Below are 26,529 nucleotides of genomic sequence, written 5' to 3'. Positions count from 1 at the left end.
TCTGTGATTTTCCTATCAGAATCTCACCTCCACCCCCTTGTTTGCATGTGCTATATTAAGGGTCAGCAAGCTTTTTCTGTAAAGGGCCATATGGTAAATATTTTCAGTCTTGTGGGTCCTATGGACCCTGTCTCAAAGACTCAGCACCACCATTGCCATCATAGAGTGAAGGCAGCCACAGACAATACAGAAACAAAGGAGCTTGGCTGTGAGCCAACACAACTTTATTTACAAAAGCAGAGGGCAGGTTGGATTTGGCCCCTGGGTCATAGACTGGTGATCCCTGATCTATATCACGGGGGAAGCCGACACCAGAGGATGCCAATCTGAAAAACACAGATCATAGAGCTGGATTATGAGACCAAAACAGACAAGTTGAGTTGTGGAATGTCCTTGATGGGGAGAAAAAAATCTTAGACCTAGAAAGATTAGGCAGCCACTTACATGATGTTCTTTCAGAGTTACAAGAAAGGCTGCCTTTCTCCCCAACATTTCCTCTATCAGCTAGCCATGCTGCAAGAAGTTCTTGACAGCAGAATTGCTCTGCCAGATTAAGGCACTATCCTGAATTTAAAGGGCATGCATGTAGTGGAGAATTGAGTGACACAGTACTGCATTAGTTTATCAGATCAATTAGCTGACAGCTGGCAGAGAACAAGGACCAGTGCGAAAAGAATCCAAGATGAACTCAATGTCTTTGTAAGTTCCTTAGAATTTTTCACTTTTTTGGCACTAAAAATATGCTTTTACTGTACTACATGCTTTGCTATACATCCCATCTTTTGTCAGAGCTCCTGTCTGCTTCTAGGTAAAGATCTCTGTTTGCATAGACTCCATATTTCAGATGACAAGGTTATAATTATTTAATTGAAATGATAAAGCCCTTGGGAAGACTCTCTCTCAATGGGGGCAGAATTCATTTTTATTTCTCCTATACCACATAAGGATACACAACTTATGAAATAGTTAGGGTTTGTATAAAAAAAAATCATCTAATTGTAACTAGTGAAGTCTTCTAAACAAGAAAACTCAGTGATTCCTATACTTACAGAAAAAGTTATAGTGCTAAAATCTAAGTCTTAATTTAAAATACTGATTGTACAAGGAACTTTATCTTTTTTTTTTTTTTTTTTTTTTGCAGTATGTGGGCCTCTCACTGTTGTGGCCTTTCCCGTTGCGGAGCACAGGCTCCGGACGCGCAGGCTCAGCGGCCATGGCTCACGGGCCTAGCTGCTCTGCGGCATGTGGGATCTTCCCAGACCCGGGCACGAACCCGTGTCCCCTGCATCGGCAGGCGGACTCTCAACCACTGCGCCACCAGGGAAGCCCTGTCCAAGGAACTTTAATGCTGAAACCTGTCAGCCATTGCCATGTGGCTTTCCCATTTGGCACATTTTTTTTTCTTTCCATTGCGTTTATTATGTTGTAACACATAATTCTCCTAATAATAATGTTTATAGTTTATTATCTCATTTTCCCCATTACAAGTCAAATTTCATGAGGGCGAAATTTTAGTCAACTAAAAAGCGCCAGTAGCTAGAACACTATCTTTAATTCAGTGGGAACTCAGTAAATATTTGCTGAATGAATGAATGAGAAAAAGCAAGCAAGCAAGCTGGAAAAGCAGAGCTGTCTTGTATCAGCATATTCCAGCTAAAGACAGAAAACAAACAAAGAAGGGTACCTTGGAAATAAACAAATAATCTTTTCTATTTAAAGTTCTATTCCCCAAGATTGTTTTTTAAACTATTTAAATGAACCCAAGTGTGCATTTCACAAAAAACATCTCCTTCATTTGTATTTTGTGAATTTGGAACTTTTGGCAATTCAAACAATGCTGAGCAGCAATGTACTTTTGGGTTGTCTATTTTATAGATACTTTCCAGGCACTTACAAAAATATTCGAGCAACAATATCTACATACGTAAGCAGTTATAGTTACAGTAATAGTTATAAATTAATTTGCCCTATGCATTAAAGCCTGTTGCCTAAAGGATTATCTAAAACATATCTGGCCTAAATAATGCTCAAATGTAATAAAAATGTATTTCTATGAAAATATTATATGCTTTAGACTTTTAATACAGTATGAAAGAACAACCACATAATTATGATGTATTAAAGAAGCTTAATCTTAAATTGATTTTTTATTTATAAATCTTGTATTTTAAACTAAGGAGCAAGTATTTGGGCAAATACTTTCTTAGAGATGTCATCTGATGAAGGAGAATGGCTTATAACACTAAAAATAATTAATCTTCAAAATAAAGTTTCCAGGTTGTAAGGGACATCAACCCATATCTCCCATCTGGAGATTACAATTGGTCATTACAGTTATATTTATTATTTCATCCACATTTTAGTTGATCATCTGTCTTGCTCTTCCGAATCACTGTTGCTTTATTTGTCTCTAATGCACATGAAGCTTGTTTCTTTTTCTTCTAGACCAAAGACAACTGAGCAAAAACAAATTATACACTATTCCAAACTATACTGTCCCCATATAAACAAGTTTGGCTCTTTTATGCACTATTAGTGAAATCTGAAAAAAATAAATGACTTCAACTAAACCATCATAGTGAGTAATCCACTAATTTGAACACAGAATTTATAAGATCTTGAAGAATAATAGACTTTGAACATCTTCCAATTCAAAATGCCAGGATTTAAACGAATGACTGGTCTATTTCCTGGATTTTCGGGAATACCATACAATCTCTGATTTGCCTAAAAGTCCTATCAAGAAAATCAGGACATTCTGATTATTGTGAGACCAAACACTTGTAGAAAATAAAATCAAAACAGTTATATGAGCAAAAATAGAAACTGTTTCATCATCAGGATTATAACATGTTTTAGATCTAAAAAAAAAAAGGGCTTCAAAGACTGTATTCTATGATTTAGAAATTTGATTCAAGGAGAGAATGAGAGGAAACAAAAGGAAAACATATATATATATATATATATATATATATTTAATATATAAATATATTTATATAAATGTATTTATATAAATATAGATAGATATATTTAGAAGGATATTTGGTCTGACTTCAAATCATACTATTACTTTTGTGAAAGGTTTTTATGATTTAACAGTTTGCATTTGTTAACTAAAAGACAGCCTAGCTGAGGTAAATAATGGTTCTTAAATCAAACTGTACAGCAGAGACAAGTAGCAGAAGGCTTATGAAGCACTAGTGTGAATGGGCCCAACTAGCAATTCACCAATTACCAATTGCCACAGGCAAGTTTAATGAGGGTATTATGTAAAAACAAAAAGAGAAAGCAAGATTACACTGGTCTATTTACAGGTAACTTCCAATAGTCAATGATGGCTAGCATGGCACCAAAGACCAGGTATTTTGGAAAAGGCATCATGAAATCAGCTAATTAATATTTTAAATCACAACTGAAGGGATAACCAATGGCACTATACACTAAATGCTGATGGTCATATACATACAGGCATAAGCTGCTAGGAAGTACAAGTAAATATACACTTAGGGCTTAAACTTTCACAAGACTTTTTATTATTATTATTTTAAGAAAAATACATTCATAATTTAAATACATATGTACTTGCACAGACAAATGTCTGGAAGAATATATGGCAAGCTATTAATATTGTCTCTGGGTAGTAGGATTTCAGTTAATTTTTTTTTCTTTTTTGCCTATGGTTTCTAGTTTTCCTACAATTTACATGCATGATTTAAAAATTATACAAGTCATATGAACCAGAACAGCTTTCAATGATACAGAAAATATCAGTAATTAAAACAATACTTTACAGTGATCACATCAATAATTGAAATTATTGTTAATATATTAAATTGATGTGACAAATAGATGCATTATTAATTTATCTAGTACAAATTCTGCTTATTAATTTGAGTCACCTCACATTGTCTTCCAAATGAAAATTAAAAAAAAAAAAATCTTTAGCAGCTAACCCTAAAGCTGGGTTTCTCAATCTTGGCAAGGATTATTTCTTTGTTGTGAGGGACCGTCCTGTACATTGTAGGATATTTAGTGGCATCTCAGGTATCATCCACTAGATGCTAGCAGCACTTCCTCCTTGTTTGTAACAACCAAAAATGTCTCTAGACCTTGCCAAATGTCTCCTGGGAGGCAAGATCATCCCTGGATAAGACCCACTGCCCCAAAGTAACACCAGACAAGTCAATCTTTAAGTAACTGATTTTGCCCTAGATAATCTGCCTTGATTAGCCTATTGCTCAGGACGGCTGTCAGTCATAAGAAGTAATTGAAGCTTGGTTACTGCTGTCCAACCATATGATAGATAACCTTTAGATCATAATAATTACCTGAAAGCTGCTTCCCTGGAAATGAAGTAGCTGTCTTTCCACTTTGAACTCAGCATGGAAAACTAGGAAATATACATGTTTACCACTATACATAAACACCAAACCAGTTGGGGAAACAAAAAAAGGAAGGACTTCTTTAAATGTGAAAGGCTGCAGTACACATGTCTCTTCTTTGAAGCCTTCCTTAAATCAGACAGAACAAATGCCTCTCTCCTCTTCTCTCTCACAAGCCCTTCGTATATATGTATCATTTTATTATTAGAATTTGTTCCTTTGATGGCCTTTTCCACTAGAATGTGAGCTCTGGACAGCCAAAATTTTGATTTTCTTCATCTATGGTTGTTTGGTTCATTCACTGTTATATTAATTCATTGAGTTAATATAACTCAATGAGTATATGTGTGTGTGTGTGTGTGTGTGTGTGTGCATGTATGTGTGTGTGGGGGTGGGTGGGTGTATACACACACACACACACATCCTTAGTGATTAGCCTACCCATGGTAGGCTAATTATAGTGCTGGTCACCGAGGATATGGAGATGAACACATTACAGGGTAAAATATGCTAAGATGGAGGTACGAAAGCACCCAGAAGGGATATCTAGGCTAAAGCTGGAGCTGTAGAGAGGGTTTCTTAGATGAAGGGTTTCTTGATCAAGTTGTTAAAGCAACTGGAGAGGAAGTGGGGGGAGGAGAAGAAGAGGGAGGAGACATATTGGGCAAAAGGAGCTCCATGGGCAGGGTTCCAGGGAAAGTCCTGCCTCCTACTGCCTCCTACAGGGACTAGGGCATGTTTTCTGATAAACAAATGAGGATGAAGCAGAATGAAGAAAAACAGCAAGCTGAGAGGGTGACACCAGGAGCATTAACCTCTGGAATCTTCCTGCTCAGGTTTTAACAGGCAGGCTTTGATAACAATCAATAGGTTTGGCCAATCTCAGGGCCACTGGAAAAGGTCAGCTCATATATTTTCCCGCTTATCTTATAACTTTCCAGCTAGTGAAACCGAGCGGGACTCTGTGGGGTTCCTGGGCATGAAAGCCTTTCTGTGTCCCGTTTCCTGTTTGTAGAGAATAAACTCCAGCCTCTGTGACCTTCTCTGAGTTCCAAAGGGCAGATTCAAACAGTTACTAATGAGGGAAGGGAGGGGATGCAAAGACAAGGGAGGGGCAGCCAAGAAACAACAGTGCAGCCTTGGGGCACGGTCCTGGTTCCACCTCAAGGCATACACATAACAATATCTTTGAGCTCTTCTGCAGAACTAAAACTCCCAACAAATGGAAGATGAACTGCTTGATGAAGCATTTCTTCATTCCAGAGAGAAGGTCATAGTTTGATAACCTCAAGAACCACAGCTCATCACGAGACCACGGGAGGCCAGATTCAAGGAATGCAGACCCTGCACATACCCTGATACTTACTAGCAACGCTGCCCTTGAACCATTGCTATTAAACTCCTCACCAAACTCCTCTGGGTTGGGACACAGAGTTTTGAGGGGCATGAGCCTGCTGTGTCCTCCTTTGCCTGGCAAAGCAATAAAGCTATTCTTCTCTACTTCACCCAAAACTCTGTCTCCAAAATTCCATCTGGCACCAGTGCACAGAGGCCGAGTTTCAGCATCACTTCCTGGTGTTTGGACATAATTCAATAATAACTTATTTATGGGGAACACTTCCTTGAAAAATTCTATGTGAGGTGTTATTGCTAGAACTAAAGATATTGCATTGTGTGTGTGTGTGTGTGTGTGTGTGTGTGTGTGTGTGTGTGTGGTACGCGGGCCTCTCACTGCTGTGGCCTCTCCCGTTGTGGAGCACAGGCTCCAGACGCGCAGGCCCAGTGGCCATGGCCCACGGGTCCAGCCACTCCACGGCATGTGGGATCCTCCCGGACCGGGGCACGAACCCGCGTCCGCCGCATCGGCAGGTGGACTCTCAACCACTGCGCCACTAGGGAAGCCCAAGATGTTGCATTTTGTTTCCTGGTTCTAGTTATTACTAGACTTTAATGAGAAAAGTAGGCATTGAACTGATTTTGTTAATATTTTCAGTGTGAGGTATTATGTTGTCTTAGATTTCTAAAGGGCAATATCCAGCTTGCCATAATCAATTCTGACAACTTTGAGAAATATCTTTAGAAACATTTATGATATCCTAAATTTTTATAATATTAATCTAAAATGTGTACCCATTTAAAAACCATTTATAGGGCCTCCCTGGTGGCGCAGTGGTTGAGAGTCCGCCTGCCGATGCAGGGGATACGGGTTCGTGCCCCGGTCCGGGAGGATCCCATGTGCCGCGGAGCGGCTGGGCCCGTGAGCCATGGCCGCTGGGCCTGCGCGTCGGAGCCTGTGCTCCACAACGGGAGAGGCCACAACAGTGAGAGGCCCGCGTACCGCAAAAAAAAAAAAAAAAAAAAAAAAAACCATTTATACCAGTAGGCATTTTTCTCATGTTGGGGAATGTGGGTTTTCTTTAAACCATGGATGCCATTATTACATATTCCTTTAGTTCCTTATGATATAATATTTAGCTTTTTTATACAAGGAACAATCATATGAGAAAAATAGGGCATCTACTTCTGGCCCAAAGTAAACAGTCAAACAGAATACAACAGTTGATAGGTGACATCATTTTCTAAAGAAGAATTCAATGGTGTCTGTATAATACAGTAAAGTTTGCTCTCTGGCACAGCTGGGGAATGAAGTATTCTGGTCAAATATTCTGCTTAATAGAGTTACCATGTATTTTACATGGATTGCCTATTTTCAAAGAGTTGCAATAGCTCAGAATAAACCTAAGGCTATGTAGCCAGGGTGGTCCCATCTGAGCTCAAAGGGAATTATCTGGGTGTGTGTGATTAAATAGGGGGAGCTGGTGGGCCCTTAGGGCTCTATCTGCATGAAAGGATTTATGCTGGTACTTCATTTATCCCTGGCTTCTAGGAAAAGGAAGATACCTGCCTAGGTGCTTGAACAAAAGGGAGGAAGAAGGGCAATGGAGGGGATTATGGTTTGAGGATCCCCTTTAGGTCTCTAGGACTTCAAAAAAAAAACTTTTAAGCCTACAAGGAGAAAGGGATCAGAAGAGATGAGAAATAAACTTTTTAAGAAGGGTCTCGGGAAGCGTGGCTACGTCTGCACTGAGCATAACCCCACACTCAAGTACTGCAAGGATTGATGGCAAAATTGGAGCAGCAGGAGACTGCAACCTTGGCCCGGATGTGGCCATTATCATTGAGGGCAACTCAAGCAGCTTTGCCAGCAAAAGCATTCAGCAGAGGGGAGCGGGAGCTGCAGGAGGACAGGAAGGGCAGGACTTTGTCTATTTTGTTTAATGCTATATTCTCATCACCCTAGAATAGGAGGCACTCAAATATGTGTGGGCAAATGTCAAGCGGTGACTATAGATGACACGTTTGAGCCCATATGAGATGACTCCAGATGTACTTGTGGGAGTGGAGACTTTGAAGAGAGTTTGAGTCCTGCCAGTGGGGGTAGAGAAGAGATAATCTGGGATATCTGGATTATTGTTACTAGTGTAAACATCTGAATTCACAGGTGATGAGACAGTTAGCTTACAAATAAAACTATATTATTTCAAGAGGCACATCAGGGTCTTTGCTGTTTCTCAAGGGCATCTTCATAATATTAATTACCATTTTATTGGCAAAGCAAATAGGCATCAACTTTTGAGGCATCTAATAGAGATTTTGGATGACGGAATTCTAGATAATAGAGCTTATATTACTGATTAAGACTTCTTTGCTCAAGAACATATTTGGTTTCTAACATAAGTCCACCATTTTTACAATACTGTACTAAAGTTTCCTTTAAATGTCAAGTGCTTTGTGAATTGAAGCCTTAAAAATGTTTCAAAATAACTTAGTATTCTTGGATCAGGAATTATATACACAGTCTTTTTATGCAAAAATTCATCCTCATTTCTTTAAAGGCAAATTGCCTTTAATGAATGAATAAAATGTTCTATATATTATCAATTTAGCCTTTGAGTGCAGATGCAGATGCTCACCTTGCTTTCCAATTATAGCTTAGATTTAGACATGATTGAGTCCTTATAAAGAGGAAGATGGCTTGAGGAAAATGAGAGCTTCTCAAAATTAAGTATCTCCATAAGCCAAAATGGCTACAAGGAGCTTTCGGATAAGGTTAGATTTTAAAAGAACAATTACTTAAGACAGAAGGAAGAACATCCCTAACTGAGAATTAGGATAAGAGTGACCTTGGTTGTCATAACTCTCGATGCTGCACTAGCTAGGGAGCAATTAACACAAGATGACAATCACACATTTGCCTCCGAGCCTTCATTTACTAAGCCTTCGATACTGTGCTCTCTGTTGTAAGAGGCTCAGGTTCTCTTAGGCACTTCCTGCTGTTTTGTTCTGCTGCCTCCACTGTCAATACTTGACTTTTCCCAGTCTGGAAGGAGAGTTCAAGTGATTATGGCTTATTCAGCCAACCTTAGGATGGTCTGGGCTTTAAGTAATCTTAGTTCTTTTGATTTTGTAAACCACATTAATTTTCAACAGTTTAGGCTTTATCCTGAAGACACAAGTCATTAAAGAATCATAAGTCAGGAAAGTAACATTATCTTGTTTGTTTGGTTTTCTAAGTTTTACTCTGACTATAATGTGGGGAATGGATTAGAAGTTAGAAATGGTAGGAGAAGTAGGCAGAGAGACCAGTCAGGACATCATTGTAATTAATAGTCCAGCTGAGAGATGGCAGGGACCCAGAACTAATGTAGCGTCAGTGGGCTTGGAGAGAAATGAGTGAAGTCCAAAAATATTTAGGCGGTAGAAGCAACAAGACTGAACAATGGCATAAAACGCCATGATTTATAGATATCACTTAGCCTCCTAACACAGCCATTTTAATGCTCATCTAAGAGCTGTTGAAAAATCGTTAAAGTCTTGATTTTTAAAAAAATTCTTAAAGTTTAGTTATCAAATGAACAGTAGCAAACACTTATTTTGTTGAGGGGAAATCTGCTAGCCTGATTAATAGTAATGGTAACATTTTCTTCTTAAGTTAGGCCAATGGATCTAGTAATCCTATAAAGCCTTGTTCCTCTATTTCTAGTATATAAGATATAGAATGAGGACGTTCACACAACAAATATTTATTGAGTGCCTGGGTAACAGATTGTTCTTTAAAAAACAAAACAAAAACACACAGAAGCAGCGGGAAACTGACAGATTTAAAAGAGAAAAGAAATATTTTCTATAATTTATTTGGAGCTATGAAAGTTATTGAAGTATAATACTTGCCTCAAACACTTTCCCAACAGCTGAAATTAATTTTTATGCCTAAGCAAGATGCTGCATGGTGGTGAAACACACAAGGTTCACTGATTTTGAACATTCTATTCCAAATATCTCGAAAGAAAAAAGACTGTGCAGTCAACTATTTGAACTAGTCGAATGACTGAAGCATAAAGGAGAATAAGCAAAAGAGATGCTTTGATATTATGTAAATCTGGAATTTTTCTTCTACAAAATATTCAACTTAAATTTAGGGATTATTAATTAACCTTGCCTATATTATAAGCAGTTTTTAAAACTCTCTTGCTCTCAGAGAAGCTAACTAGAAAGAGAGTCTTAATTCTGAATTTAGAAATGTTTCCAATTACATATATCTTCATGACAATATATAGGACATTCAACTGAACATCTTCAATATCCTTATTAGTTGATTAATATGTAATATGAATGATATGAATAATTTATAGAGCAGCATCTCATAGAGATTGCCCAATTTTGCTTTCATTCATTTGAATGTGATTATTTTGAAAAAGGTCTTAATCCATAATGTCAACCCTTTTTGTTTATTTCCATATGCCCCATCTTTTAGAGGTTATCTCTTTTAGGAAGATTTTTTTCGTATCTGTATTTTGTTTATGCTACACATGCCAAATAGATCTCCCAAGATGAAACTCTGAGCTCATTTGGAAGTAATTTTATGTAGCACATGAATCAGAACTCTTATTTTCTTCTCAGCACTACTGATATTTTATTGCTTCCATCTATAGTCCAATATGCTTTTAAGCGCCAAGAACCCTGAGGCCAAACACACAAAGCACTAAGAAAATGGGAACTTGTGGTGATGACAACTTTTGTCTCTCTTTCAAGGCTCTTCCCCCCCCCTGGGAGAGTGAAATCACTTTAAGCTCACTATGAAACAGGGACATGGTGAGCATAGATGATTGACTGAAGTTGGTGATGTTGATTTAGGAGTCTTCGGCTTATAGGTCAGGTATAAAACCCTTAAACCTACTTGTCAAAATCAGCTTGTCAAAGTCCTATGGATTTTTCCAGACTGTCTAAATGTCACTTTCCCTATGAAGGCTTCTCTGGCCAGCTCAGGCAGGGTTAGGCAGCCCCTCTTTTATATTACTATAACACCCTGACATATTTCTATGGCAGCACTTATCAAACTATATTGCATTTGTCCATCGCCCTCCACTCACGGATAGAAACCATTCTCTTCCTTTTGTCTCTGGACTAAAGCATTACCAAAATCAAGTTGGTTCTCAATAAGTAATAATTGAATGGACAGGGAGAGAATGGCTAATAATACTCTCCATCTGCACAGCATAGGTTATGAAGTGTTTTCACATTGTGGTGAGGAAGCCATGGCAGGAATTATCACTCATATTTTAAAAATGAGGAAACTGATGCCCAGAGAGGTTATGTGACCAACTCAAGTTCAAAACAGCTAAAAAGTTGCACACTACTTCTCATGACAGCAAGTCTAAAAGGATTGGTAAATAGAAGTGGTAGCAGTAGTATTCTGTAGGACAGGTGGCAATGGCTGGCCAAGACACAGTGTAGGAGCTGGTCACCTGTTTTGAAAGCTCCCAAACTCTTAGCAGGTTCGCAAGAAGTTAACTTAAATGCACACACAACCGGGCTTCAGAATGTCAACTTATTTACAATGAGAATGATTTGTGACAAATAATTTCCCTGTACTCAAGATACACCCACAGTGAAGCCAGTAGACAAAAAGATATATCCTGTTTATGTATGGAATGCAAATGACTCTCTGAAATTCCCACCATGACTCATAGACTCTAAAGAGAAAGAAGTTCTTTGAGATCAGCAGTGTAATCCCACCATTTCCTAACTAACTAACTAGCTAACTAGCTAGAAAGATAAATGACTTACCTAATCACATAGCTTGTTTGTGAGAGCACCAGGACATAGAATCAGTTCTTCTTAACAATAATATCCTTACCTTTTTAAAACTAAGCTAGGACTGAGAAATAATACAAGTATAGTTCTTGGCAAGGCTTCTAAGCATCTGGCTAATAGGACTAAACATAGGCTGTCACACAGGAATTATAATTAAACAAATGCTACAACATGAGAGAAGTACAGCAAATTCTACTCTATGTCCACGTATTGGGGAGGTAGGGGGCACATAATATGACAGGCAGTGTTTTAGGATCCTATTTATGTTAAAAACAAGGTCCTTTTTCATAGAGATTGACAATATTAATTATATTTATTTATCTCTATTAACCCATAGACATTGATGCTACCAAAAAAGAGAATTATTGGATTTATCTTTTCTGTGTCAACTGAAGTGTATTTTCTAGTCCCCGTCCCTTTTCAACATACATTTTTTTTTTCTTTTTGAAAATTATCCAAGTAAGTATAACCTGGGTGTGTTCCTAATGTCCAAGTTTTGAAAAAGCCACTCATTGCCCGTAGAATATATTTTGCTACTTATTGACCAGCTAAAAAGTTAAATATGTGTGTCTATTAAGAGGCAAAGATCTAAAACAAAAATCAGCTAATATTCTCAGCAAAAAATAAGACAAATGATCATATTTATGAAAGTTTCTGGTTTAGCTTCTATTATCAAAGCCGGGGTGTACTCTCGGTTGTCTGTCCTAAATCAGTAGATGAAAGCAAGTGCTTTCCACAAGTATATTTGTATTTCATAGACTGTGCAAATCACACCAAAATCAAATGATTTCATGGAGCAACACCATCAATTAAGAGAGAGAGTCTTATTTAGCGAAGGATTGCTTTGGGGATAGAAACATACCTCTAACTACAACGAATTAGTTTGTTGATTGATCTTCCTACTGGGGATAATTGCTAGAATTCCTTCTTTAACATAAAGGGACTTTTACCTGTTTGATATCAACTATTGTGCATATCTTTCTGTTACTATCATAATCGGAGACTGTGCTCTTCTATGTCTTCACTGGATGCAGAGAAATATTCCCACAGCATTTATACAACAAAGCTTTTGCTTCCCTCTAGCATCATAACAGGCACCCTGATGATCGACCTCCGATTAATGCTAACGTTTACCATTATCCCCAAGTTACAGTTTGAAAAAGGAGAGCTCACATTCTGAAAGAAACTTTAGGTATTTCAGGTCATTTATTGATACAGAGTCCAATTTAGAATCAGTTTCTCATCTAGACTATGAAAGAAACTTATTCATCAGTCACAGCATTTTAATGTATTGAGTAAAAGATGATTTTAGATGTTAATTTTTAAGCTAGGTCAAATCATAGTATGCTGTATAAAAAATCAGGGTCATTTGAGTACCAATTCATTCATTTTCTATAAAATTTCAGCAGTAAAATTCCCATGTGTACCTAAAGTTGAAGATAATTCATTTAGGTTCCCATTATACATTAAGCCAGCCAACAATTTTTAATCCATGTCACAGGTATAAAATATCTGTCAATTCCTGTTAAAGGGCTATAACATGAAATCAATATGGTCAGTAGGTATGTAAAATAAAATGCCTATGGAAGAAATTATATAAAAACAAAAGCAACAGGCCTTGCAAGGCTTTAAGACGTATTACTTACCAGGAACAAAGTTTGGAAGTTGCTGAGATCACCGAAAAATTCTTCTATGCTCACTCTCTTAGCGTCAAAAATAAAGTATTCTCCAAGATTCTCATAGAGCTTTATCATGTTGTTGTGCATGGTGAGTAGTTTTTCATACTGTTCTCTGGCACCCTTTGTAAAGCTGTAGCTTTCTGTTAAGGAAACTGATCCAATAGTACCTCAAAGGCAATCACTAGGTGTTAGGACTGAATTATAACATTATTTCTGTAAACACTTCTGCATTACTTTGCTCGGGTTGCCATGACAAAATACCACAGATCAGGTAACTTAAATAACGGAAATTTATTTTCTCACAATTTTGCAGGCTAGCAATACAATATCGAGGTGTCAGCAAATTTGCTTTCTTCTGTGGCCTCTTTCCTTGGCTTGAAGATGGCTGCCTTCTCCCTGTATCCTTACCTGGTGGTCCCTCTGTACATGTTGTCTGTGTCCTAATCTCCGCTTCCTAAGAAGACACTGGTTATATTGGATTAGGGCCCACCCTAAGGACCTCATTTTAACTTACTTACCTCTGTAAATGTCCTATCTCCAAATACAGTCACATTTTGGAAGTTTTGAGGGTTAGGGCTTCAACACATGAATTGGGGGGGTACAATTCAGCCCATAACAACTTGCTGGAGTCATTATATTGGTCAGTGAGCTTTGAAAATCTATAAATGAGGCAGAACTATTTAATGTATAACCATGAAGAACATATTTGCTAAAACATGTTTGCTAAATGAAAACACAGAAGTATAAACACCAGAAAACTGCCTCATATCTTTTTAGGAGGGAGATAGGGTAGAAACAAACAGCAATGAAAAACTTAGGGAAAAAAGTATATATTTTCTTTTTTTTAAAATACATATTTTATATAGATGGAGAGGTTACAGTGAATTCTATATATAGGTTATGTATCTATACGTGTGTATATATACCTATACACATATATCCCATATGAGGAGGGGAAAAAGAGGGAGAGAGAAAAAGAAGGGACGAGAGGAAGAGCTTTGGAGAGGGAAGGATGGAGAGGGGAGAGAGAGGGGGAGAGAGATTCTGCTGTAGCTCTAGAACCTTAATCGCCCAAAGGGCTTGTTCAAACCCGAATGCTATTTGCTGAGCCTGAGCCCAGGGGCCTGAGGATTATAATTTCTAACAAGTTCCCAGATGATACTGAGGCTGCCAGTCCGGTGTAACACAGCAGGACCCAATGAGGCCTTCCCATGACAGACCCCTCCTCCATATCCTCTCCTTTAACTCCTTTCTAAGTGCTTAGATAACAGTATCTGATGCACATTTCCTCAGTTGTTTTACAGATGCTAAAACCCCCACCAAATGGAAGAGGTTAACTACTTGGTGACCTTGAGCACATAGCCCTGCAGGCCTACTGGAGCTTGAGGATTGACAGTGTTAACCCCTGTGACACCACCCTGTTACCTCACCACCAACTAATCAGAGAAATGTGCACAAGTTGATCACATACCCTGCAACCCCCCTCCCTCACCTGGTCTTTAAAAATGCTTCCCTGAAACCCTCTGGGAGTTTGGAGCTTTTGAGCACAAGCCACCCACACGCACTCTCCTTGTCTGGCGCCTATAATAAATGCTGCACTTTCCTTCACCACAACCTGGTGCCAGTAGATTGGCTTTACTGTGCATGGCCAGAGGACCCAAGTTTGGTTCGGTAACACCAGGACTACACTTTCAGCAGTATACTCCAGAAAAGTATTTATCCCAAAATTAATTACATCACTGTTTTAAAATTTTTATCAAAAAAGTGATAACAACTACCACTACTACCAAACATAAAATGAACCAGGTATGTAAATGTGTCTGACTAAATGTATCTCATTATGTGTAAATTTATAGAAAGAAATTATCGACTTTATTCCTGATTATAGAAGATACAGATATAGAAAATTATCTCTTTAGGTGACTTAGAAATATAAAAACGTAAGTAAACTAAAATTTCCAGCAACTCAGTATTGTGAACTTTTTGGGACATTTCTTTCTGGTCTTTCTTCTATGGCTGAAAGCTTTTGAATGTTAATTGATAAGAATGCTTCAGAAAAAGGGCTTCCCTGGTGGCGCAGTGGTTGAGAGTCCGCCTGCCGATGCAGGGGATATGGGTTCATGCCCCGGTCCGGGAAGATCCCACATGCCACAGAGCGGCTGGGCCCGTGAGTCATGGTCGCTGAGTCTGCGCGTCCAGAGCCTGTGCTCCACAACGGGAGAGGCCACAACAGTGAGAGGCCCGCGTGCCGCAAAAAAAAGAATGCTTCAGAAAAAAGTAAGTAGACTAACCATGAAGAATATAAAGGAAAGCAAATCTACCTTTTACAATTAAGTCTATTAAAAATCAATAATGATCACAGAAGTAAAATGTCTTTAAATGTAAAGGTACTAGACTTGGACTTGTTAAAAAAAAGAATAATAGCACAGTTTGGGGTGTGCTATTTTAAGATCTACTACAGTGTATTCACATTTTGTGATAGTATTATTTTAACAGGTACTGATAACTGTGTCTTGAAATGCTGGATTTTATAAAATTTTCTGAACTCTTCAGTGTGTTTTATCATAACCTGGGGCCAAATTTATTTTCCATGGGAACACAGCTCTAGTTTCACAATGGAAGTCAGTGGGGAAATCAGACCCTTTCTGGAAAATTACTTTACAGCTGACACTTACAGGATACAGCAGGATTTTAAAAGTGAGATGCTCCCCTTACCAGTCTCCTTCTTATGCTACTTAAGTATTAGCATTCATATTAGCCACACAACAACCTCTTCCTTGCTAAGGAGTGACATTAAATCTTTTAACCCTCAAGTCCATTTTGCTGTCAATAGACCAGAAAGAATTAATGCATTTCTGACTTATTCTACTTGCTTTTTACAAACAAAAGGGTTGTATGTAATGCTACCTAAATATTCTGATTTTACCTCTGAGAATATCAACATATATTTGTTTGATTTTTAAAAATTAATTAATTAATTTATTTATTTTTGGCTGCATTGGGTCTTTGCTGCTACGCGTGGGCTTTCTCTAGTTGCGGCTAGCGGGGGCTACTTTTCGTTGCAGTGCGCGGGATTCTCATTGTGGTGGCTTCTCTTGTTGCGGAGCACGGGCTCTAGGCACATGGGCTTCAGTAGGTGAGGCTCGCAGGCTCTAGAGCGCAGGTTCAGTAGTTGTGGCACATGGGCTTAGTTGCTCTGTGGCACGTGGGATCTTCCCGGACCAGGGCTCGAACCCGTGTCCCCTGTATTGGAAGGCGGATTCTTAACCACCTGCCACCAAGGAAGTCCCTATTTGTTTGATTTTTAAGAGAGTGTTGAACATCCTGTTTGAGAGCTGCAGAAATAAGACAATTTTCTTTATTTCTCAGCACAGAATGAAAGTTAGATTTTTGTTTTCTAGTCTCTCTTGCCTAAATAAAACAGACTCATGCCAGACTTGCTAAGAATACACACTTTGCAAAGGTCACTTACTTATATTCTATTTGCAGCAAGGTACTAAACTGTGTATATTTCGGAAGGCTCAACACCTGTACAACACACAGAAAAAGCCAAAGATAAAAAAAAAAGGCAAAAAAACTGGACATTTACCATTTATCATAACACAATTTTTCACCAGCTAAAATATGCCCATGTGGTGATACCCAATTTCATAAATTTGCTCTCCTAGAAGAAAAACTGATTTCGGAAATTCTGTCTGTATACCAAAGTGAGAAAATCTGAAAACCTCTGGGAATGGTTTCGCTTAGAAATAACAAATGGAAAGCAGCCCAGTCTCCAAGTCCTTTACTTCTCTTCACAGTGATTACTTTGTAAAAGGGATGCAGGGCATGACTCAGCACTGAAATCTTTCACAAGAGCAACCCTGTCACCAAATCCTACTTGGGATTCTGCAGGTGAAAAAGAACTGGACACCATCATTCCTTTCCACCTCTTTATTTCATTTAAGACATTTTTTATTTTCTTTTTTTGAGCAACCACTAAACACAAGATACTGGTTAGTATTATGCTAAGCATTGTGCTTGATACAATGATCATTAAAGCCTAATCCAGACCCTGAAGCAGTTTATAATCTAATATTACAAATAATTCTACTTATTAATTTGCATTTGTACAGGACTTTACCATTTTCGATATACTTTTCCTTCCACTATGTTCCATATCCTTCATAACAACCTTGCCAAAAAGGCAAATACCACTATTCCATTTTTAGAGCTGTGGAAACTAGATAAAAGGCACTCATTTTATCAATAAAACTATAAACATAATAAATTACATTCTCCCCCCCCAAAAAAAAACAAAGGCACTCATCCATCTAAGGTTAGAATGTAGTGAAGGTGAGCAGATGTGCCACACCAAAATATGCCTCTTTGGCATAGATTATTTTGAGCTGATTGAAAAACAGCAGACATAGGAAAAGCTCTGAAAAGAGTAAAAGTTACCCATTTGAAAGGGAAATTTCCATTTATAAAGGAAATCTCCATTTGTAAGTGTGTCTTCCTCTCTGTACCAGGAAGAGAAGGACGACACCAGAGAATCAAGGGTATCAGGTGCATCACTGGTGAAGTTGCAGATTTAATCCTGCAGAACAAACCTTATCCTTGTGTATGGTGCTTTTCCCTGTAACCCTCTCCCCCATTATGGGTGTCCTCACATCTTTCATTTGTCTTTAGCTGAAGATGGTATTTAAGCTGGTGACTTAGGCTACTTTGGGGAGTTACTCATTTTTTTCCGAGTATCTCCCAGGTACACATGAGGTATTCAAGTTTATTAACTTCTCTCTGGTTTTCTCTTGTTATTCTGTCTTGTATTACGGGGAAGCGGTGGTGGTGGGGGGGTTGGTCCTCAGCCAATTACTCAGTAGGGTAGAGAAACAATTATTTTTCCTCCCCTATAGTAGACATCATGATAGACCCCTGCATGATACTAGTCTAACATTCTTTTCACATGGTAGAAGTGTACTATTTATAATGACAATGACCTTCACGCTGCCAAATCCAACATTCACCCCTCTGTCCTCCTTTTGATGTCTCAGCTACATCTGACACATTTAGCCACTCTTCTTAGTTTCTATGACACACACTCTCATGCTTAAAATGTTTTTCCTCTTACCTCCTCTCCTTCTTTGGCAACTTCTATAAAATGTTAGAGTACCCTGAGGGCTTGGTCCTGACTCCTCTGTCTATAGTCTAACTGACCAGAGCAATTCACATGACTTTAAATACCATCTATATTGATGACTCCCAAATTACTTGTAGCTCCAGTCTCTCTCCTGAGATACTTTTATAATCAACTGCCTGCTTGTCATCTCTACTTAATTTTTTTTGTTGTTCATGGCATCTATTGGTATCTCAAATGTAAATCCTCTCCTTCAAACCCTCTGATAGTTTCCCACGACACTTGGAATAAAATCCAATTTTCTTCTCAGCATTTATGAGGCTCTACATGATCTGGCCTTTACCCACCACTGCAACCTAATCTCACCCCATTCTCCCTCTTAAGCACTATGCTGAGACTCATTAACCTTCTTTCTCTTCCTTGTGCCTAGCAAGCTCTCATACCCAATTCAGGGCCCTTGCACTTGCTCTTCTTTCTGCCTAGAATGTTTCTTTTTTACCAGGTCATTCAACCTCAGCTCAACTGCCACCTCCCCAGAGAGGCTTTTCCCCAACCATCCAGTCTAAAAGGTCCACTCCCATCACTATTACTCTGGCCTATTTTATTTCATTCTGAGAACTTATCACTATCTGACATTATCTCTTTTATTTATTTACCTGTTCATTGCCTATCTTTCCTCACTTAAAAATATAGCCCAGGAGAATAGACCTTGCCTGTCTTGTTGACCACTGACTCACTGAAAGCAGCTCTTTTGCCCCTTTCCTGTTTGCCCATTTCTGTTCCCCTCTAACCTTAAAAGAACCTAATTATAAGAATGAGATCACTAGGTAATTTAACCTAACTCCTAACTTATGCTCTCCTGAATGCACACCACACCTTGCCTAACCTGTTGGTTCTTTTCCTAGATAAAAAGCAGTAAGAATGAAGAATTAAGTAGTTAAAGAATGACTAGCTCTCTACCCCCAACGGCCCCCTTAGCAATTCTGCAGGCAGATCACACAGGCAAGATACCATCTGAAGAGAGAGTCAGCCCCTCTGCACACAATGGAGAATGATGCAGAATCCAACCTCCTGCCTTGATGATTCACTGAGATTCTTCCTCCTTTTCCCCTTTAAAAACTGTCATGGCTGAGCAGAATCTTGGGAGTTGGTCATGGGACATGAGTCCATCTTTTCCCCAGATTGCCAGCTTTTCTGATTAAAGCACCTTTCCTTTCTACTGACACTTGCCTCTTGATCATTGACTTTAGAGTGGTGAGCAGCCGAACCTGAGTTCAGTAACATCATCAGCCCCTAAAACACGTAGCAGAAATAGTAGCAGTGAAAAAATAACTAAAATCAACAATAATAATAATGATCATTATACCTAATCTTTTATTTATTTTTTTGTTTTAACTTACACTGTGGGAGTCATTGTGAACGCTTCCCATGGATTAATGCAATTAATCCTCACAACTGTTTTCTGAGGTAAGAATTTACCCAAGGTCAGACAGCTGGTAAGTCACAGTAATGGGAACAAACTGAGAATGGGTCCAGAACTCATATTCTTAACAACTATGCTATAGTTTCTCAAGAAATATTTAGTGAAAGAGAAAAGTCTCATTATAACATCACATTGGAAGATGAGCCATGGGTTTGACTTGGATACTTGGGAAACTAAAACCCTTCTTATACATCTTAAGATAAACCAATTTCACAACAAACCTTATTGATAGAGAATATTTTAATAGTGATTTTCTGAATACTTGAGAAAAATTTTCAATCCCCTCATATTTTCATCAATCTTGACATTTTAAATTCATTTTTAAAGGTAGACTTCAATCATTGATTTTATTTTAAACCTATATATGCAATAGAATATATTTATCAGTAGAATGATGGTCTGTTTAAGTTGTTTGTGTAATTAGACCTAGATGTGGCCCTAGTAGACACTTTAGTAGATAACATTTTAAATTGGGCACTTTATTTATCTCCCATATTAGAGACCTGAAATTGAGAATACATTTTAAAGGAAATAAGTCTTAAAGTTATCTTCTGGGATGCCTGGTAAAGAAATAATTTATTAGAAAATGTATTTTATGAAAGGGTATTTTGTGGCTCATGGGTAGTTTTCATCCTAGAGGCCAAAAGCCACTTTCTTGTCATAGAGATACAAGGCATCCTTATAGCTACCTATAGAATTCTGTTCTATTTATAATGTAAAGTGCATATAACAGGATTGTGCCTACAGAGAAGAGGGAGAAAGTAGAGATTTGAACTGAGCTGCTGCTTCCTATTTGGGAGTATTTAAAGCTTCATTATAAGAGAGACTTTAGAAAATATGTTGTAGACTCTTGTGATGGACTTCTCTGGGCCAGGCAGCCTGCCCTTAGCTGGGTTGTGAGAGCACGGAATGAGAAGCCAGTGGCCATGTTTAGGGTGAAATAGGAAGGACAGTTACGGGCACACTGTGTAACTAATGCTAGAAGCTCTTCTGATGCCTTTCCCTGAAGAAGTATTGAAGAAAATGGTGAGAGCAGCAGGAAAAGGCCATTTGCTCCTGGATGCCCAGATTTCTTGGCCTTTGGTGCCACAGGAGATGGTGACAATAGCTGTATTGGTATCAAAGAATAAGGTATTTTGTGGAAGATGGTTAGACTATTCTGGGACCAAAATGTATACTGACCTCTTCCCACCTGCTTAAGCAACCTTGGGAGTCCTTGAAATATTGAGAGAGAAGAACCCTGGAAAAACAATGATCTTTCCAAGATGAAGTTCAGAGATAGGGGTAATTCATAGTAATTTATATACTAAAAGAAATAGAAGCTTAAAGTGGTAAAGTGGGCATATCAAATGCATGTAAAGTTATCAGTTGTAAGGGGAAAAAAGCAATTGAGAGCAATTTTCCTTTTATTAGTTGACTTTCAGATTCCTTTTTCTACAAAGACAAGCATTTCTGATTTTTCCAGCTTAGAAATTTTTGAAGATAACTGTGAACTATTGTAAAATTACATCATCTTCTCTCTAAGAGAAGTGTTTGTTGCAGGGTTTATAAGCTAAAATGTGGTCAGCATTTTGAAAAGCTAGGAGGTAAAATGTTAACCTTCAAAAAGTATTATTAATTTTAAACCATTTGATATCAATCATGAATTTGGAAACAATTTATAAAACATACATCGTAAGTCCCACAAAGCATTTTTATATTAACTCATTTGAAAATCTGACATAGGGAAGCAGTCTTCACACAATTACTTTGGTATTTACACACTACACAGAATTGTCTAAAGCTTTTATCATCTATGCTTTCGTGTGACTATATACATATTTATAGATTATATTCCTTACTAATATAATAATAGTATGGACTTGAAATTCAACCTGAAATAGCTATAATTCACCCATAGGCATATATTCAAATAGGAAATATTTTTAATACTTTTATATTATTTTATACTTTTATAGTGTATATTTATATACATTATATATAGTTTTAAACTATTTTCAGTAGCTATAATTAGCTGTCTATAAGTTGATTGAAGGTAGGTATTATAACCCTTGCCCTCTAACTGGCACAATAGCTGATGGGGTTCATAACACATTACCCCAAAATATGGCACGGTGGCATACTGAATACTTTAAGCTGAAGGAATTTGAGAAAATGGAAGAAGTAGGAAGATCAGTGCTCTTCTCCCCTGAAACAGGTCAGAAAATGCCGACGTGGGAGGTAGCTTCCCTATACCCCAAAGAAAGGAACAACCTTATCTCCAAGATGGAGGAGGGGCACCAAGAAGTATCTGAATGAACAGGCTTTTCTTAGTCCCCCCCCCCCCAGTTTACTATACTTCATACTATTTGCCCATTCATATATTTCTATGACTTTCCACTATTTATCAAACCTAGCATAAAACCACTCAAGTTTAACCATTTCTTTGGGTCTTCATTTCCTAATGAAGGCTTCCATGCCACATAAAACTTATATTTAATAAATGTGTATGCTTTTCTCCCATTAATCTGTCTTTGTCAATCTTAATTTTCAGATGCAGCCAGGGACCTTATGAGGACCGGGGAAAACTTTTCGTTGCCCTACAATAGCATTGCTGCATCAAATACTAGGTAGAGTACTACTAACACTACTGTTTGTCATTTTACTTAATTTTGATGTGGAGAATAATTGTTAATACAGAAAACTTGTTCCATTAGAACTGGAATAAGCATTAGCAGAGCACTGGGGATGAAGGAGTTTATGTACCTCACAGCTAATTGAGTGAAATCCGTTCTTACAAGTTCTCATATTAATAGGCAGTACATTAGTTATGATTTTAATAAAAAACTTGAAATTTGAAATATCATTACTGCTGGATTGTTGAGAACATGGAAAAATCAACTTGAGATCCACTTAACCTTCACACAAGATTTAGTTAGGAACATAGCATAATTATCCATTTAAATAAAAGGAAGTCACAAATATAAAATCTATTACAGAATACAGACAGTATTTCCTCTTTCCATAACCTGTCAGAAAAGATGTCTCTAAATGCTAAAAACCAAATATTAATTTTTTTCATTTAATTTGAATACATAATTTTTAGTCAAAAATGATTACTATTTTAAAGAAATTTATCTTTAAAAACTAATACTAAGGCATATTAAAGCAGCTGGAATTTACTTAGAGACCACACATTATGTGATAAATACACACTGGTGAATAGTTTAAAATGTGAAACATTAATAAGAACAATATAGAATATATATATTAACCTGCAATTGGGTTCAACATAATAGTTTAAAATGGTTCAGGATTTAGACTACAAAATTCTTTTAACAATCAGATTACAAAACTTAGGCATAGGACATTTAAATGACATAACAAAGATAGCATAGCCAACGATAGGAATTCTGAACCAGTCTCCAGTTTTTAACATATAGGAGGCAATTATGTTTCCAGAGAGATGAACCAATTTTGTAATGAGCCCACTTTTTCACAGATGGCCTGAGTCGGCTGGGTATAAAGAAAATGCTTTTAAATCAGTTTCCAGTTAAAGCCACAAATGTGATGATCATTATAGAGGTAAGAGGTGAGTAAGAGGTACACTCAAGCCCTCCTACTTTTCTCTACCCCATTCATTTCATTATTCACTCACTGTGCCTTTTGTGTACATTTCTTTTTACTCTTCCTTTGAAGACAGACTCTAGCTTTGCAATCTGAGACGCCTAACAGAGTGATTTTTCATTTAGTCAAAGATATTTATTAAGTGCCTACTCTGTGCCAGGTATCTTCTAGGTTCTGAAGATATAGTAGTTAATATTGATACAAAGTCACTGGTCACTGCTTTTATGGAGATTACAGATTCATGGGAAAGCATACATTAAACAAGTAGAAAAAATTTTAAATTACAAATTGAAAACTGTGATTGCAAAGCACAGGTTGTTAAAGAGTGTATATTTGGGAGACCTAACTCAGACTTGTGGGAGTACGGGTGGGCCAGGGGTCTGGTAATGCCACTTGAGGGGTGAAATATTAAAACTCAGACCTGAAGGGGCAGAGCCAGGAGGAGCACTGGAGTAGGGTGAGTGAAGGCTCTGAAGGATATTAAATACTGTAGGAACATAAAGGAGAGAGAAAAGTCCTGGACTACTAGAGCCTATGGAGGAAGTGGGAGATAGGAGGGAGATGGTTCCTGACGTCCGTAGGGGCCAGATTCTATAGGTCTCTTAAGCATTTTGAAATTTTTCCTGAGACAGATGTAAGTCATTGAAGGGTTTTAAACAGGGAACTGATACCATCCGATTGTTTTTGCTCAAAGGCATAAAAAAAGCTAGCTAAATGAACAGGTACACTAACAACAATAAGAAAAAACCCTAGGACTAATGCAACACAGAATACTGTCCAAATGATAGTAAGTCTACTAGCTAGTTCCTAACTACTGATAAGAAGAGTATATATTATGTAAACATCCAATTAAAGTGTATCTGATAAATTATTGAGAATTTACATAGTATCAAAGGCAGTTAAAAAATAGCAGGTGTTAGGCAACGCATAACTATTGAGACTGGCATATAAATAGTTGCATTTAGAGTAACATAAGAGTTATGATTAGAAAATTTTGAGATTGATGTGTATGTTTTGGAATGTCAGTATTATTATTGAATATTCATAGTCTACACACACAGGTGTTAATTAGATCAAGTACTACCTCCAGCCCTACCTCATGTTCAGCTCTCAGCATCATTTATCATGTGGCAACAATGTATAAGAAACTGGGAGATTAAGTAGAGAAAAAGGAAGTAAATAAAGTGATCAGACATGGCTCCTAACCCTCACTGAATTTACAAACTAGTGTTGGGACACAGATAAATAATAGCAGAGCAACAGTAGCAGGAACTAATGTTTAGTGAACTCTTACAATGAACCAGGCACTGAGCTAAATGCTTTACAAGCGTTGTCTTATTTAATCCTCCCAACGGCCCTCTGGTGCATATATGCTATCAGTAACTCCATTTTACACATGATGAAATTTGCCTCAGGGAGGCCTTCTGACCTTCTCAGTGCCATCTCCGCAGTAAGTGGTGGCTTCAGGATTTGAACCTGGGTACCCTTACCCCCATAGCTCCCCCATAACATAAAAGTATGAATTTAACCAGCATACCATACTGCTTCTCTTGTTTAAAATAAATAAGTAAATAAATAAAAGTGCATGGTAAAATAAACTAAGCTCCACAAAGGAATTCCAGAAAATTATAGAAACACATAGAAAGAAGTGATTCTGAGATTATTAGGTAAGGTTTCAGAAGGAAGTAACTTTCGACTTCCATCTTGAGGTATGGAAAAGATTTTTCTATCCAAAGAGAAGACACCACAGGCAAGGAGAATAGCATGACCAGAGGTATAACTGTATCTGGAGTTATCAAGAAACTTGGACTATTCCAAGATAACATAGATTGGGAACACAGGGAGCTGTAGAGGAGGACAGCCTGTGATGGGTGGCAGAATAAGTCACCCTAAAATATGCCCATTAGGCATAAGAATTATTTTGAGTTGAAGGCACTTGGGAAAACAGCAAATGCAGGGAGAGGCTTTCTCTGAACTCCCCTTATCTGCATAAAGACAGATACTCCAAAAAGAACTCAACTGTCATAAACCTCTTCCCTGGGAGTTTCATCAACCAGAGAAGAATGACTCTTACCAAAGGAGAGGAGACTAGAAGTCGACACCACACCCAGACAAACTTTGCCTCATACTATCATATCTTCCATCTATCCTCCTGAGGTTCCACTCATCTTTCCTAAAAATCCTTTACTCTCCTCTAAGTGGCCTACGTCCCATCTTCCCTTCCCCTATTAAGATGTTGTATAAGCTCTCAAATATCACCGCTTGTTGGGTGTTCACTTTTTTTTCTCCCTGTTATGTCATAATATTAAATCTTAATAAATTTGTATACCTTATCTTCAGGCTAACCTGTCTAGTGTCAGTTTGTTTCATAGACTCAGCTGTTGAACCCAGGAACATGGAGGGCAAGTCTTTCCTTCCCTACACGTGGAAAGGTATTGAATGCATGTTAAGGTTTTCAAGTTTTCTTTGGAGGTAATGGCTAATCAATGGTTTTTATACAGAGGAGCAATATGGTCTTATGGTTTGTAGGAATCTCACTCTGGCAACCATGGAAAGGATGGTTTGGAGAGATGAGACATTGAACCCTGGGACATGGTGACTAGACTAGATGTGAGTGGTTAGAGAGAGGGAAGTATTGAGGATACTTGAGTTTTCTTGCCCTAGTAACTCAAAGTGTGTTTTCTGTATACTTGTTTTTTAATACAACTTGGGAGACAAGAAAGGGAACATTATTTAGTGTGGGTGGAGCAGGGAGAGAGGGAGAATAATAAATAGTTTTGAACACACTGAGTTTGAGATAGCTAGGAAACACTGGGATGGTAATATCTAACAGGCAGGTGGAAATAGTGGCCTCCTTGATAACTTGGAGATCAGCTTATATGGCGACAGTGAGAACAAATGGAGCAAAGATTTCCCCTTATCTATTCAGATCTAGATCAGGACAGTACCTCAAGCCTGTTCCCCAACACTCTTGTGGGTTCAATGAACATGCCCTTAGTCTGAATATGTTTGGCCCTGATATGTTCTCCCTAAATAGAAACTATCCTGGGATTATAATAACTTCAGCTAAAAGAGCAAAATATCAGATCCCGCAGTCTCTGCTAACAG

At 37.9% G+C, this 26,529-nt stretch overlaps 1 protein-coding gene across 1 annotated transcript in view; it reads right to left on the bottom strand.

Moving 5' to 3' along the window:
- Positions 1-26,529, bottom strand: part of DIAPH2 (diaphanous related formin 2) — a gene marked incomplete at its 5' end in the record, with an annotated part of 895,530 nt that overhangs the window by 217,159 nt on the left and 651,842 nt on the right. The window contains one exon of the mRNA XM_079728322.1: positions 13,184-13,346. Coding sequence (XP_079584448.1) covers positions 13,184-13,346 — 163 coding nt within the window. The remainder of the gene's footprint in view (positions 1-13,183; positions 13,347-26,529) is intronic.

The sequence above is a fragment of the Hyperoodon ampullatus genome (genome assembly GCF_949752795.1).
Source record: "Hyperoodon ampullatus genome assembly, chromosome: X".
NCBI classification, from domain to species: domain Eukaryota; kingdom Metazoa; phylum Chordata; class Mammalia; order Artiodactyla; family Ziphiidae; genus Hyperoodon; species Hyperoodon ampullatus.
The sequence above is the reverse complement of the archived record's forward strand: the minus strand, read 5'-3'. Positions and strand labels throughout refer to the sequence as shown.